This window comes from Mytilus trossulus, chromosome 1, assembly GCF_036588685.1.
Source record: "Mytilus trossulus isolate FHL-02 chromosome 1, PNRI_Mtr1.1.1.hap1, whole genome shotgun sequence".
NCBI lineage: Eukaryota > Metazoa > Mollusca > Bivalvia > Mytilida > Mytilidae > Mytilus > Mytilus trossulus.
The window spans coordinates 96483544-96502023 of record NC_086373.1 but is presented as its reverse complement, the minus strand read 5'-3'; the positions used below and the strand labels follow the sequence as shown (position 1 = coordinate 96502023).

General features: G+C 33.1%; 1 protein-coding gene across 1 annotated transcript; it reads right to left on the bottom strand.

The window, feature by feature from the left end:
- Nucleotides 1-306: 306 nt before the first annotated feature.
- On the bottom strand, nt 307-17728 carry LOC134692062 (cholinesterase-like). Its single transcript, XM_063552429.1, has 11 exons — nt 17439-17728; nt 16618-16776; nt 14714-14858; nt 14192-14377; nt 13428-13636; nt 8607-8742; nt 5467-5547; nt 4488-4546; nt 3114-3252; nt 2526-2661; nt 307-595 (listed from the first exon to the last, which is right to left on the bottom strand). The coding sequence occupies exons 1-10, from the start codon at nt 17622-17624 to the stop codon at nt 2591-2593; spliced, it is 1371 nt and encodes a 456-aa protein (XP_063408499.1). The 5' UTR covers nt 17625-17728; the 3' UTR covers nt 307-595; nt 2526-2590.
- Between the last annotated feature and the right edge of the window lie 752 nt (nt 17729-18480).

Here is an 18480-nt window from a genome sequence, read left to right as displayed (position 1 = left end):
TATATGTGTTTGTTTTTTAGCTTTGGTTTTGCCATTTGATAGGGAACCTTTCGTTTTGGAATTTTTCTCAGAGCTCGGTATTTTTGTGATTTTACCTTCAGTACAAATGCTATAATCATTAATATAGGTTATCAATGAAATTTGCTAGTTTCGCTCCCAAAATAGGTTTCAATAAAATTCAATTGAAATCGGCCTCCAGAATATACCTGATAAATGCATTCCATAAAGTATTGCCCGTTTAAAGACACGTATACGTCAAATTGACAGCATTAAATAAAACAGTTAAACACAAGCGACTGTTTTTACATTACATACAAAAATCTACACTTTGCAAATATTTATTTTTATTCATTTTAATAAAATGCAAAGTACTGCTATAAAACTGTAAATCTCAATGTTTATAAGAATTTCACTTCCTCCATTGCATTCAAAATCTTGTGTAAATAGATGGTTGTACCAGAATTCTGTTCTTGGTTCTCTAAAATTAGTTTCCAGGGTGATATTTGTTTGTTGATTATAGTAATCCAGTCTGTAATATGTTTTCATCGAGGAGTTATACGTTTGAAGTTTTCCTCCTGTTTTAACAGATAAATATCTGAAATAGTATAAAATTGATATTAAAAAAATGTTTGTTCTTGTGTTGAGAATTACTCACTTTGAACATGGTCCGTTTGATATTTTCTGTCGTCAACGGAAAACCTGTGGTGTGCATGTGAAGTTTTTGTATGGCAAATTTTAAAATAGAAATATTGCAAGTTTTGAAAAAAAGTAAAAAGGATATGAATTAATCCAAACAAAATTTTTTTTTCGTGTAACTTGGAAATTATATTTGACATATGTCATACTAGAAATAGTAATATCACAAAAACACTGAACTCCGAGAAAAATTCAAAACGGAAAATCCCTTATCAAATGGCAAAATCGACAGCTCAAACTGTCCTATTCATTGTTGCATATCATACAAAGCAACGTCCACATTTTTGTGTCAGTTTAGTGGGTCTTACAAATTTCACCAAAACCGAATAGAAAACATGTCCAGGATTTTCTAAAACTTTACTGAGAGGAATAATTTGCGAATTAATTTGCCCACGAGCATCACTGAAGAGACATGTATTGTCGAAATGTGCATCTGGTGCAAGAAAATTGGTACCGTTAATTTTATTGAACCGTATTGGCTTTTAGATCTTAATATCTTAAAGTTGGGAAAGGAATATAGAATTTCTTCTGTTCGTCACAAAATTAAAGTCAAATTATCTGTGGAAATATTAGTCATAGTAAATGAGATTTTGTATAAAGATGCGTCTTGAAAACCAGCGAGTACTAATTAATAATAAGGTCATCTTGATCTACATTTTACAAATGAGTAAATTATCTTTTTTGTGCATAGGCATAAATTTTAGCGAAAGAAAATCCACAGAAATATATAAAAAATATTAATCTAGAACCATTTTTTTTTGTCATTTCTTCCTCCACCGCAATTTTTTGGGGGAAATCCAAAAAGATCAATTATCTTACCGAAATTGAAAACAAACTTTTGAAGTTCAGCGGTTTAAGTTGACGAAAACATCGATCATTGACATTTGGTACAATATCTTGCTTCAAATTTTATTACTATTATGCATTTAGTCTAAATCTAGACATTAAACATTTATAGTATAAAAAATAAAATGTATGGGTCAAGAGAAAAACTTTTCGAATGAGTTATAACATAGAAGGTGTGCTTGAATACCAATCAGCGTCGTTCTACTTCAGATGTTGGTGTGGTCTTTTTATGTGTATTTCTAACTTGTATCTGTTTAATACTCGCTCACTCATTTGATAATTGAAAAGGCAGAATAATAAATGTATTCGTGAAAAGTTCTAAAATAAGAAAAGTTTGGCACATCGTTCACTAACACTACCTTTTTATTTTGCAAAACGGCACTAACAAAAAACTTCACTTATAAGTCGTTTTAAGGTATAACATGAAAAATATATTATGTGTGTGTTATCTATGAAAATTAGTTTCAACCTTTTAAAGTTTTTATTAGTCCTTCTAGGAAATAATTAATATATTTTTGCAATGTTTTCGTAATTTTCGAATATTCCGTTATACTAGTTTCAAGTTGGTGAGGCATTAAATTACATTAAATGATGCTAGTTAATTTGAAACTAGTTAATAAAACTGCCTTTTAAAATACCACTATCATGCAAAAACCGTAGTGGTGCCATGTGAATAAATTTGTCAGTTTTCAAGAGGTACATTTAGAGCAAGTTATTCCCGCAATGTCTTTATTTTCACGCATAAAAAAGGTTGCGTCACAGGGAGATAATTTAACGACGAAAGATTCAAACATTTTATATCATTTGGCAGGAGTTTCTATATGTTTGTCATAAGCGTGACAATACCTATCTTTCTACACAAATAAGGTTAATGCTTAGATCCTTTGCTGTAGTATATTGCCTTTAAATACATTTTGTTATTTATACTGTGGTCTAATTATTTGAAGTCGCTACATTAATATCTATATAAATCATATAATCACCCATTTTTCACGAAATCACTAATTAATGTCATAGTTTCCCTTGCGACTACAGCATCTCTTGATGTTTAAGTAAAACCCGGATGTCCAACTAATGGCTGTCCAAAAACATAGAATAAGTCCCAACCATGCTGAACACCTAGATGACAAAATAAAAAACTGTTTGCTAACCACATCGAATAACATAAGTTTTGAGTGCTAGCGCATTGAATTATAAAGCTGTATTTATAAGGCTACAACGGGGAGGTTACGAGTTAAATGAAGATGATGCAATTTGATAAAATACGTTTAATCTAAGCATTGATGTAACGTACACGTTGTCTTGTTGGACATCGGCAGTCACTTTTGTTTTGGTTTAGTAGGCAATAAACATTTTTCTTCTATAAAACAGGGCGGTTTTCTTTCAAATTATTTGCTTGCAGCTAGTGGTTATTTTATTTGAAACTGTCTCTCTTCGTCTCTCTGATTTTCACAGATTATGCGCATGTTTTGCTCTTTCGCTTCTATGACTTTTGCATTTTCAATTTGTATCTGTTTACAAGTGCGTTTTTGTCTTTCATTTGACAAATCCTAAGAGTATTCATACGTTACCTATATAGTCCGGACCCGATATATTCTGAGAAATATACTCAAAGCTAAGGACATAAACATCTTCCATCCACTGGGAAATCATATCTGCTAGTTTTATCATCGGCATGAAGAAAACTATGTCTGCATTCATGTGTAAATACTGAAACGAAATAATTGAGTGTATCTCTAGGTCGTTCAATTAGGAGGAAAATATAAAAACAGTTACGTGTTGCTGTCAGAGAACTTTTACTTATAATTTATAACGACACAAGGAACAGTTGAACGAAAATTATTGAAGAATTGTTTATTTATATGGATTAAGGAAAGTACACTGGAGTTTTATCCTTGTGTTTCAAAAAAGCGTTTGATATTGTAAATTTAAGAAATAATTCATGGGGGCTTGAATATATCGTGATTTTACCACGGGTTGGCCCTTTATGACAAATATTTTACCCTGAGCGATAGCGAGGGGTAAAATATCGGCATAAAGGGACAACCCGTGGTAAAATCTAGATATATTCAAGCCCCCATGAATTATTTCGATTCTAATAGGTCAAATACGGCAATTCTTTTGGATCGAAGCGCTCTAGGTGGAGGCAAATATTTGCCATTCCCATAAATAAACGCACTATCAAATTGGCGTCAAAGAACGGAGCAAACTGAATTAGTGACATGCTTTAACTATTTAAAATAACGCATATAGATAGTTTTGAATTATTTTAAATGATAATTTACTTATATGTCTTAAATGTTTAAACAAATATGGCTTATAACACATTTTAGCATTGTTTGTTTACGTTGCCATGTTGTGATGATTTTCGGTTTTTCAAGCGTGTATTTTCCCGTAAAATGCTCATATTCTAACGTCATCGTATTATGACGTCGCGAAACTCATTCATAAAAAACATATGACGTGGGAGTACGATCGGAACAGCCCATGCAATATATTCAAATTTTACCACGGGTGTGTACTCAAAGCGTTTGAAGGACGTCATATTAGAATGTTCAATTTTATTTTCAAAATTAAACATGTATTAGTTTGATTTTCTCTCTTTTGAACAGTTAAAATCATATTTATCAAACAGGTCTATATTAAATTATTGTTTATCTTGAATTTTTCAGAGGGCATCAGGGCAGATTAGTATTGTACTAACTGATTTTAACCTCTTTAGATAAAGTATTTATTATTATGATGTACTCGTATTTATATTTCTTGAATAACTAGTTATCGAATTAGTTCGCCTAAAAAGACATCGAAATTCAATTTCCTAAAACATGAAAATACAAAATTGTTTTATACATAAATATCCTTCCTCCATCAGTTTTTGGAAGAAAATGCAAAATATAAGAAAAATAGCTTTATTTGAGACCTTTAATTTAGTAGTATTTACTTACATGGGGAAACTGTGATATGTTGTTCGTCTTCCAGTCTTCATAAACCTTTGTAATGTCTCCTAAGAAAATTAAGATATTGATATGTATATAATGTGTTTCGTGATAGTTGTGAGATTACAGGAAATTAAATTTGCAATTACGTGATCTCTTGTTCTACAAATGAGAATTATAATAAAGAATTGAAGATTGTATCTTGCGGTTAAAAATGTTGCAAAGTCAAATGAAGTGTCTTCCACATCTAATTCCGTATCACACATGCAAAGTATTAACATTTTGCTCAACTAAATAACATGAACTGATGACCAATTTACTGGAACATGTATTGTTATTATAGATTGTCGTTGATTATAGTTACGAGAACATTTTTTTGTGAGAAAGCAATCCAGTTGAGATGACCAATGATAATCAGTTTATCGCTATTTTACCTTGTTACGATGCCCTTTTCATGTCAATTTCATTGACAACGCCACGTGCCCCCTTACTGTCTAGCGACGATTTTTATATCACTCAACTCCAATGAGAAAGGAAATCATCAGTCAGCAAGATCATAGGAAAAAGGATAATAATGCTTAGTTTCAAAAGTAAATCAGAAATCATAAGAAGACAAGACACAGACACACCATGGGCTGATAGAAACTCGTCAAAAAGAATTACTACAGTATATTGAGCACAACATAAAAACTAAAGACTGATCATCAAAAACTCTACAAAAAATCAGTTCAAACTTGGTGAAACCAGTTGTCATGAATGAACAGAACCTTTTCAACGAGTGTGACCCATCGTGTTGTTCGTGATTATTAGAATTCTGTGATTAGTTCCTATTGTGAATTTTCGACTATCGTGAAGTTGAGTGATTTTCGTTTTAGTCATATAAAAATGAATAACTATCATTTTTTGTATTGTAATCTTTGTTTTTAAATTACAGTCATCAAAATGAAAAATACATTTTGAACAGTTAAATCAAATACGTTTTACTTACGTTCAAATGTCTTTGGAAACATATGTTTGTACTGATCTAAAAAGACATCTATACCTTTGTATCGATAATACTCTGATATCTCTGAAAATATATATTTGTATACTCGTTTGAGCCCCAGTCCACTAGACAACGATCGCACGCACGTTCTTTTCACGGTTATTCTACGACCTAACTGCGATTATCACCATCTCTCTACGCCAATTACGTCCTCACTACGACTATACCACGATTTATCTGATTGTAAAGCCCCAGTCCCACTAGAACATATTTAGATCGTGGTGAGGTCGTGGTATGAGCGACATGAAAATGTAAATTTTCGTTGCTTTTACGATGCTACAACGTCCTTATTACACGTCTACAACGATCCCGCTACGATTATTCCACGTTTTCATCGCGCTTATTCTGCTACCTTACTACGCTTAGCAAGATCTTTCAACGCTCTTTACGTTCTCCCTACGACCATACCACCAATTATCCGATTGCAACACGTACTTATTGCGATTAAAGCACGTTCTTATCACGATTATACTACGTTCATACCGCGATCTGACTACGTTTTCAGCAATAACGACAACATTGTGTTCCTTATCAATACTGTTCCATTCCTTCTTTTTCTGAAACAATACATTCATGCCACCAAAATCAACTAGAACACATGGGCGTGGTGGCTAAACTACAACCTATTAATGGTTCATAGAGTTCAAATGACAATATTTTAGTGAACGATAGCAAATATGACACTGATGTGTCAATAGATATAAGAAGATGTGATATGAGACAACTCCCAATCCAAGTAACAATTTATAAAGTAAACCATTATATACAAAAGTACGGCCTTCAACACGGAGTCTTGGCTCACACCACACATCACTCTATAAAGGCCCAAAAAAATAACTAGTGTAAAACCAATCAGACGGGAAAACAAACGGTCTGATCTATAAAACGAGAAGCATAGTTGAGCCGTTAAAGCAAATGGGTAATTACATTCAGACAATCTAAGGAGCTTTTTATATATTTTTTTATGAAAATGACAATGAGAATGATGGTCGAAGTATGAACGTAAGTCAGGTCGTAAGAAGAGCGGGTTGAGGACGACAAGGGTGTGCTAGAATAGTACCATGGTTGTGAACATTGTGGTATTGTCGTATTGGAAGCGTAGTTGGGTCGCGGTGAGAACGTGATGGTCGAAGTGAGGTCGTAATAACGTCGCTGTAAGATCGCAGCGCAGTCTCTCAGAATAGAATCACGTTTTCGCTACTCTATCGCTACAATGGTACAGCAACCTTTGCGATCTTACTACGATCTAAGTGCGCGCTCACTACGCTTCTACTACAACCTGATTTCGCCACGATCGTAGCACAATTGTTTTGAACATGTTCAAAGTTGGCCACGCTCATCACGATCTTGACGACCTCACCACGACCGTGATACGACCTTACTGCGATCTACACGATCGTATTACGATCATCAAAATTTTAAAAAATTCACAGATCGTAGTGCGATCGTAACCTAGTGGGACTGTAATATTACACAATCTTACCACGTTTATACTGCGATCATAGCACGCTCTTACCACGACCATACTACTATATATATCATACCACGATCTATCTACGCTCTCAGCATTAACGTCAACATCGCGTTCCATTACTGTATCATTCCTTATATTCCTTATACGTACAGTTTCTCAGAAACAAAGCAGTCATACAACCAAAATCTACGTAATGGTAAGGGTAGCCTAGAGATAGAGGCAGATTGGATAGTAACAAACGAATCATGATCCAGAAGATATATGTCGGACCACCCAATCCAACCTGAATCACAATTTATTGCTGATCCATCAAGATCAAAAGACGGTGCTTTAATGAACGATAGTACGGATGACACAAATGTGCGTGTCAAGAATAATTGAGACATTGGAGATGAAGGAAAAGAGGTCCAAATTACATACAGACAAACAAAAGCTGAAGAGCTTTTATAAATTTTATATGACAATGACACTAAGCCTGATAAACGTGGTATTATAAATGTAGTCGAGTCGTTAGAATCGCGTGATGAGGACGGCATGAGCGTGATAAAATCGTACTATGGCCTTGTACAGCGTAGTATTTGCGTGGTATAAGTGTGGTTTAAACGTGCTTTAATCGTAGTGGAAGCGTGTTTGGGTCTCTGTTAGAACATGATGGTCGTACTTATGGGGGAGTATAGTCGCTGTGGGATCGTAACGCAGTCTCCCTGACTAGAGACGCACTTGCACTTTCATAGACCTTTGCGATCTTACCATGACCTTACTGCGTTCTTACTACACTTCTACTACAACCTGATTTCGCCACGACCGCATCACGATTGTGTTGAACATGTTCAAAGTTGGCCACGATCATGAAGACCTCACCATGCAATGACCGTACTAAGACTTTACTTCGATCTGCACGATCGCACTACGATCGTCAAAATTATAATATTTTTGTGATTTTCCTTTTATAAATTTTTCACAGATCGTAGTGCGATCGTGGCCAGTTGCACTTCGGTATTAAAGGGTCTTTCTGCAATGAATTAACAATTGCGGTTTTTTTAGTATTCTATTGTAATGCAGAATGAACAATGTTAACGTCAGGTATAGTTTTACATATATAAAATATCAATCCTGGTATCTATGATGACTTTTTTTACTACTACCTGGTCGACGCCACTGCTGGTTGAATTTTAATTCCCCGAAGATATCACCAGTCCAGTAGTCAACACCTCTGTGTGACTTGAGTTATTATTGATATGTTCATAATTATAAATTAATGTTAACGACAATTTGAATTTTTCAAATACTAAGGCTTTCCTACCTCAGGAATAAATTACCTTAGCTGTTTTTGGCAAAACATTTAGGAATTTGAGGTCCTAAAAGCTCTTTAATTTCGTCTTTTATTTTGTCTTTTTTAACATTGTTCTACACGAGCGTTTCTCGAGTCTTTTGTGAACGAAACGTGCGTCTGGCGTTAATATAAAATTGCAATCCTGGTATCTATGATGAGTTTATTTTTCTACTGATTGATCCAAAGTTTGAAGGAAATAATTTGAAAAGAATATTCGTAATCTCTCATAGCAATATAGGATTTATAATAATAAATTAATAGAAAATATTCACATACGTGAAATTCGTGGTTCAAATCCTTCGTCACGCGCCATCATAAATAGAATGGAATCGACATGAGGTGTTTGGCATGTGAACAGTTTGTCTGGACTTTCTGTTAAATATTCTCCATCCACTACAGCCTCGAATACATCCTGTAATAAATAAAGCCAACAGTAATATACCTCTAAGAGTTCCAAATGGTGAAGTTGAAATCATCCCTTCGTAAATTTTACGGACGCCATCACGAGTTGGTTGACCGTTACGGAATAACCGTTTCACAAATGATATCGGATATGTTCCTTACGTCGCAACTACAATCCCCTTCCCTTTCATGATTGTGACTATTTATCGGATTTGTTATCACATAAGCAACACGACGGGTGCCACACGTGGAGCAGGATCTGCTTACCTTTCCGGAGCACCTGAGATCACCGCAAGTTTTTGGTTGGGTTCGTGTTGTTTATTCCTTAGTTTTCATAGTTGTGTCATGTGTACTTTGGTTTGTCTGTTTGTCTTTTTCATTTTTAGCCATGGCGTTGTCAGTTTGTTTTAGATTTATTAGTTTGACTGTCCCTTTGGTATCTTTCGTCTCTCTTTACCAAAAACATAAATTGAAAAAAAAGATATCTGGGTTACAAACTAAACCCGAGAGAAACACCGGGCTTAAAACTCAAACTGAGGGAAACACATCAACTTGAGAGAAGAACTACAAGAAACACCCAAGTGCAACTGAAATAAACAACAGTGCAACATAAATATAAACTTATTATAAGAAAACAACTGCCATATTCCTGATTTGGTATAAGACAAATAAAAGATATTTATTAATTAATAGGAAGATTATTCTATCTCATCTATCATGCAAAGACAAATAATGTATTCGAACTGAGAAATATCAGCAAAGTTTGAAATATCCAACCTGTTTACCAACCGAAGGATGTAAACCGTTCTAATTTAAGACAAGCAATTAACTACCATCTTTTTATTGCTTGATGAAACGATTTTGATTTGGTCAGTTTTTGTTTGTGCAGGAAGACCGGAAAAAAACACTAGATAGGAAATTGACAATCCTAGTCAGTTAAGATTGAAGTCGAGTTCACCCACATGAGCGGGATCCGAACTCACAACCTTAGTATTAATTTGCTAGTGATTACAGTAGTCACTACTTAGACCACTCGGTCACCGAAACGTAATAAGATCGATTAAGGATGTATTCTTCTGACTTTTCAGTCTCGTTCAGTCTCGTTGAAATATCGTTCTTGAATTATATTCAAAACATGTGATACAAGTGGAAAATATCAATGAATTTTAAAAGATAACAAAGATAACTCTGTGAAAAATTGTGTGTTTACAATGAAATGAATGGTTTTTGAGTAAACCAGTTTTCAAATTTTACGACCAATCAAGTCAGTATTTTTAGCCAAAATTTTGAGAACATGAGTTAGGGATACCAACATTGATTTTACAAGAATCATGTACATCCCATATCATTTTGGTCTTTTCAAAATTCTTACATATGTATTTTTTCAATCATTTATAACAAAATATTTGAAATAATATGCATCTTTTTCTTAAAACTGGAGAAAATCACAAAAATACAAAATTGATAGCATGGTAAATTTTACACAGAAAAGCGTCAAAATATGATAAAACTTTCTTATGTTAACACCTACTTATTGTTTTTTTAAGTAAAATTTATTCAGATGGGTCCACTCCATCTTTATAGAGAGTATGAAAAAAGTTTTATTGTGGAACAGTGATTTTTTTCACCATAATAGCCCAAAAATAGGTAAAAATCACCACCATATGATTTTTTCTTCACCAATTATTTTGTTACAGTCTTATAAACCCCCATCTTCGCTAGCCAAGGGTTACGATCCACTCCCGCTCTCTTCACCCTTGGCGGATTGAGATAACATTTCGGAGACACAAGGTAAGGGTTTTTATTGGTTGCAGTCAAAACTCGCTGCATCCAATCAAAATGCGCCTATAACATGATCACGTGTAAATGTATAAAGTGTTTGTAAACAATTGCCACGTGTATTTTGTGCAACAAGTCTTTACATTCCTAAACCTACGACTATTTTTAGTGAAAACTTGAATGTTTTTAATTAACATATAGAAGTTCTTGTGTATGTTACATGCACAAATGCATGAATGTTGACGTATGTTTTCATTTCCAGCTTTACCAAGTGTGTAGAATCTAGACGCTACCGTGTTTTTACCTCCAAATTGAAGAGTTCAAGTGCTACCATTGGTCAAGAATAATGTATTCGGAATTAGCGTGATTTTTATCTTCCGATAGATGGCTCAACATTGTTATCACAAATGTTGGCTCAATCCGCCAAGGGTGAAGAGAGCGGGAGTTGATCATAACCCTTGGCTAGCGAAGATGATAAACCCCCAAATCAGGTTAAGAACAAAAGTTCAGTTCTTCAAACTTTTGGCTCCTCGGGGGTGTACAATCTAATGAAAAGTCATTTCTTTTTGGGACAAATGTTTTTAATCGTTGTTTATATCTGAATGTATTGTATTTTTGAAGTGATATTCGGAATCAATTGAAATACACAGAAAAGCGTCAAAATTAATATGTTAATGGCAGACCTTAGTTAGTCCTAGTTAAATATATTGACTCTGGCCGATTAAGCGCTTGACAAACGTGTATGAGTTTAACACCTGTCATTTGAAAAACTATGTTAACATAAAGATTTCTTAACTTGTGTTGTTGCATCGTTGAAATAAAGTTAAGGAATACCTATATAGATTTTTTAGGTTTCATAGACTTACTCCTATTTACACGACCGCCAATTTTTTCAGTTCGTATAATCTTATGACGTTCTCAACGTCGTCGTTGTCCTCCAAAGACATCTGATTTCCAAACATTATCATGGGTATAAGTTTTGGGATCTCTATGAAATTGTACAACAAGGTTGCATACCACAACAGAAAAGTTAGGATTAATTTTTGAGGTATTGGTTTAGAAATTAAGGGCAAACATAATGTCCAAAACAAGCATAGTTTGTTTTGTTTCTGTACACTACCTTGTGTATAAATGTATTGATCTCTTTTAAAATTTAGTATAAGGTTCTATATGTTAAAGAACAGGTTGTGATTGATTTTTAGTGTTGTGGCCTAATCCGTTTAATAATTAGGGGCCAAAAAGGAGCAAAAATAGTTCATGTTCTTGACCATAACTTGAATATAAGTAAATGATATATTTGAAATAGCACAAGGTTCCATACCTAAATCACAAGGTTGGGAATTATTTTGAAGGTTATAACTCTTAGGGTTTCGAGAAGAAAAACTTTTTTAAAACTTTGTATACCTTGCTTTTGTGGTGCACCTTTTGGATTTTGGATCTGTTTTCATATTGGTCGACTTTAATGTCTCAAAGGTAGACATCAAAATTTGTCTTATTTCAACAATCAAGTTATTCAATGGCTTTTTTATAATTGAACCTAAACATTTATCTTTTTTTCATTTCTCTTCAGTATTGGGCTCAGTTTTGAGTTTTGTCCAAATTGGAATCTCAAATTAAACTTTGTTTGATTTCAACAAAAAGTAAACTGACGGGTGTGTTTAATATGCTAAACATGTATGTTTAGATTTTGGATATTTTGTCCATTTTCAAATTGCATGCATGGTCCATATTAAGGTACAAAGGGCCAAAAATTAAACATTGTTTGATTTTATCAAAGATAAAATCCTTGTGCATCTCTGATTTGCTGAATCAAACATGTATTTAAAATTTGATATTAGACAATTCAAATTGTAAAGCTCTAAGATAACATTCATTCTGCATCAGAAACATGTGCTATATCAATTGTTTAATCACAATTCAAATTCAGATCTGTGTTGCACAATTGATAAAAATTGTTAGTAGATTCATAATTCAAGAAAGATTTTAGCATCATATTATAATTTTCATGTATCAATATAGTTAAAATTTACCTTTCGTAAAAATAATCGGAGGTAAGTTTAAAAGGGCTTGCAAGGACATTGTATTAATAAGGAATGATGTTTGGGAAATTGTTTTTTTTACAATGTTTTGGTAATTCTCTTTATAGGTTTGTTTGTTATGCTGTATTAATTAATTTCAGAATGCTGTATACATAATTTTCCTTTTTAAGATGTGAACTCATAGCTTACATTGTGCAGTAACGAGTAAATGGGTCAATTTAAATGTATATGGATTTGCTGAATCTGACCGGGTATTCAGATATACATTAAGGACCTTTAAAGCTAAAAGTCAAGTTCCTAAGACTATGCTAATTGTCCACCTTCATTCTGTGTAAGTAACCAATGATGTGTCATATATTGCATCACAATCCAAATTCAGAGTTATGTCAAGCTTAAATGTAGTGTTCATACTTTGTTCCAACTGTGTAGGGTTTAATCCCTTCGGTCTTATCAAGCTAGTCTCAGAACCCGCCGAGCATTTAAAATTGAATTTACCTTTGAAACCGGTATTTTTGTTAACAAAATCTATATCGTATACTATTTCTGCTAAGCAAAGGAAACAAATATAAAAAAAAAAATATAAAACCAAATTTGGTTTTAAATGTAACGTTAAAAGTAATATGTGATGTTCTGAACATCTGAAGCAGTCTGAACGATACTATATCAAATCGTGATTGTGACCGGCTTCCAATATCGAAATCAAAGTACAGAAATGTAGGTAGTGGAATGGAAAAGAAATCTTCATAATTATGATAATGAGATGGAAAATGTAAATCGACAAAATAAATAGAGACGGAGATACATGAATGGCAAAGAGAAGTGGAAGAGAATTACGATGAACATTGAAATAAATCTTTTTCGTAGTGTTAAACTTTACCTGTCCATAAGTGATCGAAGAGAAGAAAGCGTCGATGGTTGAACCAGCAACAAGATTTGTAATATGACCTTCAACTCCCTTCTTGGTAGGGCTGGTATTCTGTTTACATGATGTAGGAATATTACTTCGTCTACTGGTTTCCACACAAGAAGACATCATCCAATGGGCTATTGGTGAACCACTGTGAATTATTGCATATCTAAAAAGACCTGCCAAATATATAAAAAAATGTCAGATAATTTTCCATCGGAAACCATTTTGATAATGCTTTTTAATATAAAACATGGTTTCGAATCATAACAAAGAGCGATTGACATCGGCATATCACATTTAAGTGTATGCACAAATCAAGCCACTTTTTCTGTTATATGTTTACATATTTTCTAAAACGTTTCCAAACTACTAATTTGTATTGTTTTGATTTCATTTTCTTGTTACTTGTCATATTGACTCATCCAAATACGAACATCCGCTACTTATCTTATGTATTTTGATAACTACATTCAGCTGAGATAACAAGACAGTATTTGAATTATCATTTCATTCAGTATGACACCCTATACATAATATAAATAAACTCATCATAGATACCAGGACTAAATTTTGCATATAGGCATGACGCGCGTTTCGTCTACAAAAGACTCATCAGTAACGCTCGAATAAAACAAATGTTAAAAAGGCCAAATAAAGTAGATGTTGCTACCTAGTTATTCTAGATGATAACTCATAGCTTATCATTGTAACGTGATAACCTTGCAGCTTACCATGAGTGAGATTGGACATAAGATGTAGACCTACATCTCCTGCTCCAGCGCTGTGTCCATGTATTGTCACTTTGGACGGATCACCATCGAAGAACCCGATATTTTCTTTAACCCAACGCATTGCCTTCACTTGATCCATTAATCCATTGTTTCCCTTAATACCTTGTTCGGGGTTTGCATAAAACCCTGTACATAATATAAATGAAAACTAATTTTACAAAATTAATTTGAATCAATAATCATTGATAACAAGATACAATTTGTTTTTCTGTTTTTAAGTGAAAAATCTATTATAAACTATATAACTATCGCTTGTGATAACTCTTATTAGATTACGAGTGCAGACATCATATACTTCTATTACTTTTCTGTATCTATGTGATATGTTTATGTTACACCCTAACTGACTATTAGGCAAAACATATGTATTAAACTCGAATTGAAAAACAAATTATTATTGTAACCGCAACTTGAAGAAAAGAAACAGCAGTAATTGTTATCCTATTTTAAGAGATTATGCACCTAAGACGCCAACCCTGTAATTGATTGTGATAACTATCATCTGTCCATGTGCTGCTAATATGTCACCATCAAACATGGCGCCCATGCCGTCAGCGTTATCTCCTCCGTGGATAAAGAAAAGGACAGGAAGATCAGATTTTCCAACCTGAAAATACAATCGTTTCATTGCATTCATTTTATTGTTATACTTTTTGGAGTTTTGGGTCCTCAATGCTCTTCAACTTTGTATTTGTTTGGCTTTTTAACTATTTTGATCTGAGCGTCACTGATGAGTCTTATGTAGACGAAACGCGCGTCTGGCGTATAAAATTATAATCCTGGTACTTTTGATAACTATTGTAAAGGCGGACCGCTAAAGATTCTCAAAAAAAGAAATGCAAATTCTTTTTCTCAAGTACCATTTTGTTATATCATGTCTAACTAGTTCAACTGTCAGAAAAAGACAATATTTTTTTACATACGTACAATAAGTATTTTGCTTTGTTGTATTTGTTATTCCTTTCTTTCTAGTGGCCGTTTTTTTCAGTTGTTTTGTAAAATAGTTTACGGTGAACTTGTGGTACAATCCACTTTAAACTTAGTACACAAAACTATCATGTTGCTTAAGTTTTCTATGTTGTGTTTTGTGTACTACGTTTGTCTGATTGTCCGGTTTTGTTTTGTTTTAAGCCATGGCATTGTTAGTTTATTTTCTATTCATGAGTTTGAAAACGAACTTTTTATCAAGACATAGCAGTTCACTATTAAATGTGATACGATAGTGAAAGTAAGACATGGTTGTTGTGGTAAAAGAGGGACGAAAGATACCAGAGGGACAGTCAAGCTCATAAATCGAAAATAAACTGACAACATCATGGCTAAAATGAAAATAAAATAGACAAACAATAGAACACTTAACACAACATAGAAAACTAAATAATAAATAACACGAACCCAACCAAAAACTAGTGGTGATCTCAGGTGCTCCGGAAAGGTAAGCAGATCCTGCTCAACATGTGGCACCCGTCGTGTTGCTTATGCGATAACAAATCCGGTAAAAGTCTAATTCGGAAGATCATATTTATGGAAGGGATGGGGATTGTAGTTACGACGTAAGGAACATATCCGATATCATTTGTGAAACGATGGTCAACCAACACGTTATGTCGTCCGTAAAATTTACGAAGCCTGAGATGATAACATGTATTTGTTTGAATAGTGCTTCAACTACATGAAATTATTGGTTCCTCTGGGTATTGTAGAAAATCTCAATATGTAGATCGTAATGTCGTTATTTGATGTTTGTGTTATTTTGTATGTCTGCTTGCCCTTATATGTTTTTTTTAGACCCAACAAAGTCAGAAAATATGAGCGTTAATAATATGCTTGTAAATATTCTGCCATTTTCCATTTAATTGCGTAAGGAGGCTCAAACAGGATTTTCTTTCTCGGAAATATCAAAGAAGACATATTGCACTTCTTTTATAGCTTTCATTCAATTAAACGTGTTGAAGTTAAAAGAATTTTTAAAAGTTTTAACACGAGGATTGAAGTCAAAACAGATGTGTTGAAGTATATGTTAAATTAATAAGTTCGTTATCCCAATCATTCGACGATTTGTAACATCACTTCAAACGAATCAAAATATTAGTATCTAATCAACGATAGATGCTGGTTTTCGCAGACGTAGCTTGATTTAATTGTCTAAACGTAGCCTGCTTAAAAGATTTTTATCAGTAAATTATGAATATATCATACTGATATAAATGTTTCACGTCCATACGTTTCAACATACATATTTGAACTGTGTATTTAATTTATTAAAAGTTATGAAATATTTATTTTCTTCATTATAAACTTTAAACAACAATGACTTATACTAAATATTCATATTACCGAACCAGTGCATATTTTATTAGTCTTACCTTAGGCACGTAAACGTTCATATACAAACAATCTTCACTCGTCATATTAAATTTTGGTTTGTGAACTTGAATGTATTTCAAATTAATTGTTGGGCATGCTGGTGATATTTTCTTCGTGTCTAAAATATTTGGCCACCATTTTACAGGGTCTTCTGGTCTCTATAAAAACAAGTTTATATGCAACGATTTTAAATTGGTTCATTTCTTTCTGTTTGTGTTACCATTTTGCAACAAAATTAGTACTTTAGTTATGATGAATGATTTAACATGTTTAACATTCAAATTTCTCCTTCGCTATTCCCGGACATGATAGAAGGACTGTAAAGTACCTCGTCCTGTCGAAGCTCTATGGTTTGATACCCATCTAAATATGTCTGGTTGACACTGTGTGTAATTTATATTTAAACTAACCTTCGTTAAATAAATCAAAACATTCTAATTTTCGTCTCTTTTCAATGGTATTTGGTATTTTTTTTAGTGTCCGGAAATTGAAGATTTAATTAAATAATGATTTCATAAGGTTTTAAAAGGGTCGTTTGAAGTATCAACTTGTAAAATTCTTCTCAGTGAATTGTTTTAACTTCAAAACTATTTTTTTGCATGGATGATTTCTTGACAATTATAAAAATATATAAATTAATCCATCTGAAGTCAATCCAAAAGGTATGTAAACGAGAGAGACAGGTTATTACACTTGAGACCATTGGAAGAATAATATTCTAAAAAACATAATTTCTCAATTTGAGAACCGGGTGGGTTTTTTTCAGAATAGACAAGAAAATAATAATGTTCGTTAGAGAGCAATTTATCAGATGTCTTACCTTGAAACGAAGTCTTCCTATCGGCGGAGCTGCATACGGAACACCTAAGTATTCCTCAACGTCAGTTCCTGAAACTCGGGATGAAACAAAACCTCGTACTTCTCCATACATTGTATGTCGGACATTAGAATTAATTAATGTGGAAAAAATCTGATTAACCAATGTAAATAAACAAAACAATTTCATTTTTGCAGTTACGATGTAGTATGCTTGTTTTCATCGAGATATGTGTGCTACTTATAACCTTTATCATAATAGATTTCCCACGATATGGGAAAATAATTAAGAGAAAAGCTATTTGCCATTCATCTGTTATCTACCATTGATTAAAGTGCAATTGTTTGTTGTCATTTTATTTAATGCGATCCCTAAAAGATTCATTTATTGGACGGAACATACATATAACCTCGGAAAAGTGCCTTTTAATTGGATTCAATAAATATTCGTATTCTATATTCCTGGGTAAGATGGGTAATAAAGATAACATTGGTCTTTACTTCCATTTTCAAAGTTAAGATCATTTACATGAAATTATGTTGTTTATATAATGATAATGATTATGTAATGAATGAGTGATTGCTAATGACAAAACTATATATCAATGTACTATAAGACAGTGAGGTTAACAATTGTAGTATCATAACTAGTATACTTCATTTGCACCAATATGTCGTTAAAATGAAAGAAGATACCCTGCATCACCATGCTTTTTAATAACATATGGATATATCGTTGAAAGACACATCCCCTTTTTCCAAACCAAACTGAACAACTAACACTCTCTGCATTGACGATAATATATAGAAATAAAGGGATTTAGTTTGCTAACTAATGAGGCATCCAACTACCCATCAGTCGAATAATGTTGATATTACCAACTATTTGCAGTTTTTTAGAATGACGATATTTTTTCTGCTAATCGTTTATAAATTACAGTTTTCAAGATACTAGTAAAAATGGAAAAATCTTCCTTTTTGTGCAAATTACTCCTATAAAAAATCGTATTATTGATTTTATTTGTAATATAAGGTAGGTATAATTT

Bases quoted from the DNA above. Each gene is read 5' to 3' on its own strand.
- LOC134692062 (XM_063552429.1), bottom strand. From the start codon at position 17,624: ATGAAATTGTTTTGTTTATTTACATTGGTTAATCAGATTTTTTCCACA. The intron at 16,777-17,438 runs GTAAGACATCTG...TTGTTTTTATAG, and splicing joins TAGGAAGACTTCGTTTCAAG to AGACCAGAAGACCCTGTAAA. The intron at 13,637-14,191 runs GTAAGCTGCAAG...TATATTTGGCAG, and splicing joins TATGTCCAATCTCACTCATG to GTCTTTTTAGATATGCAATA.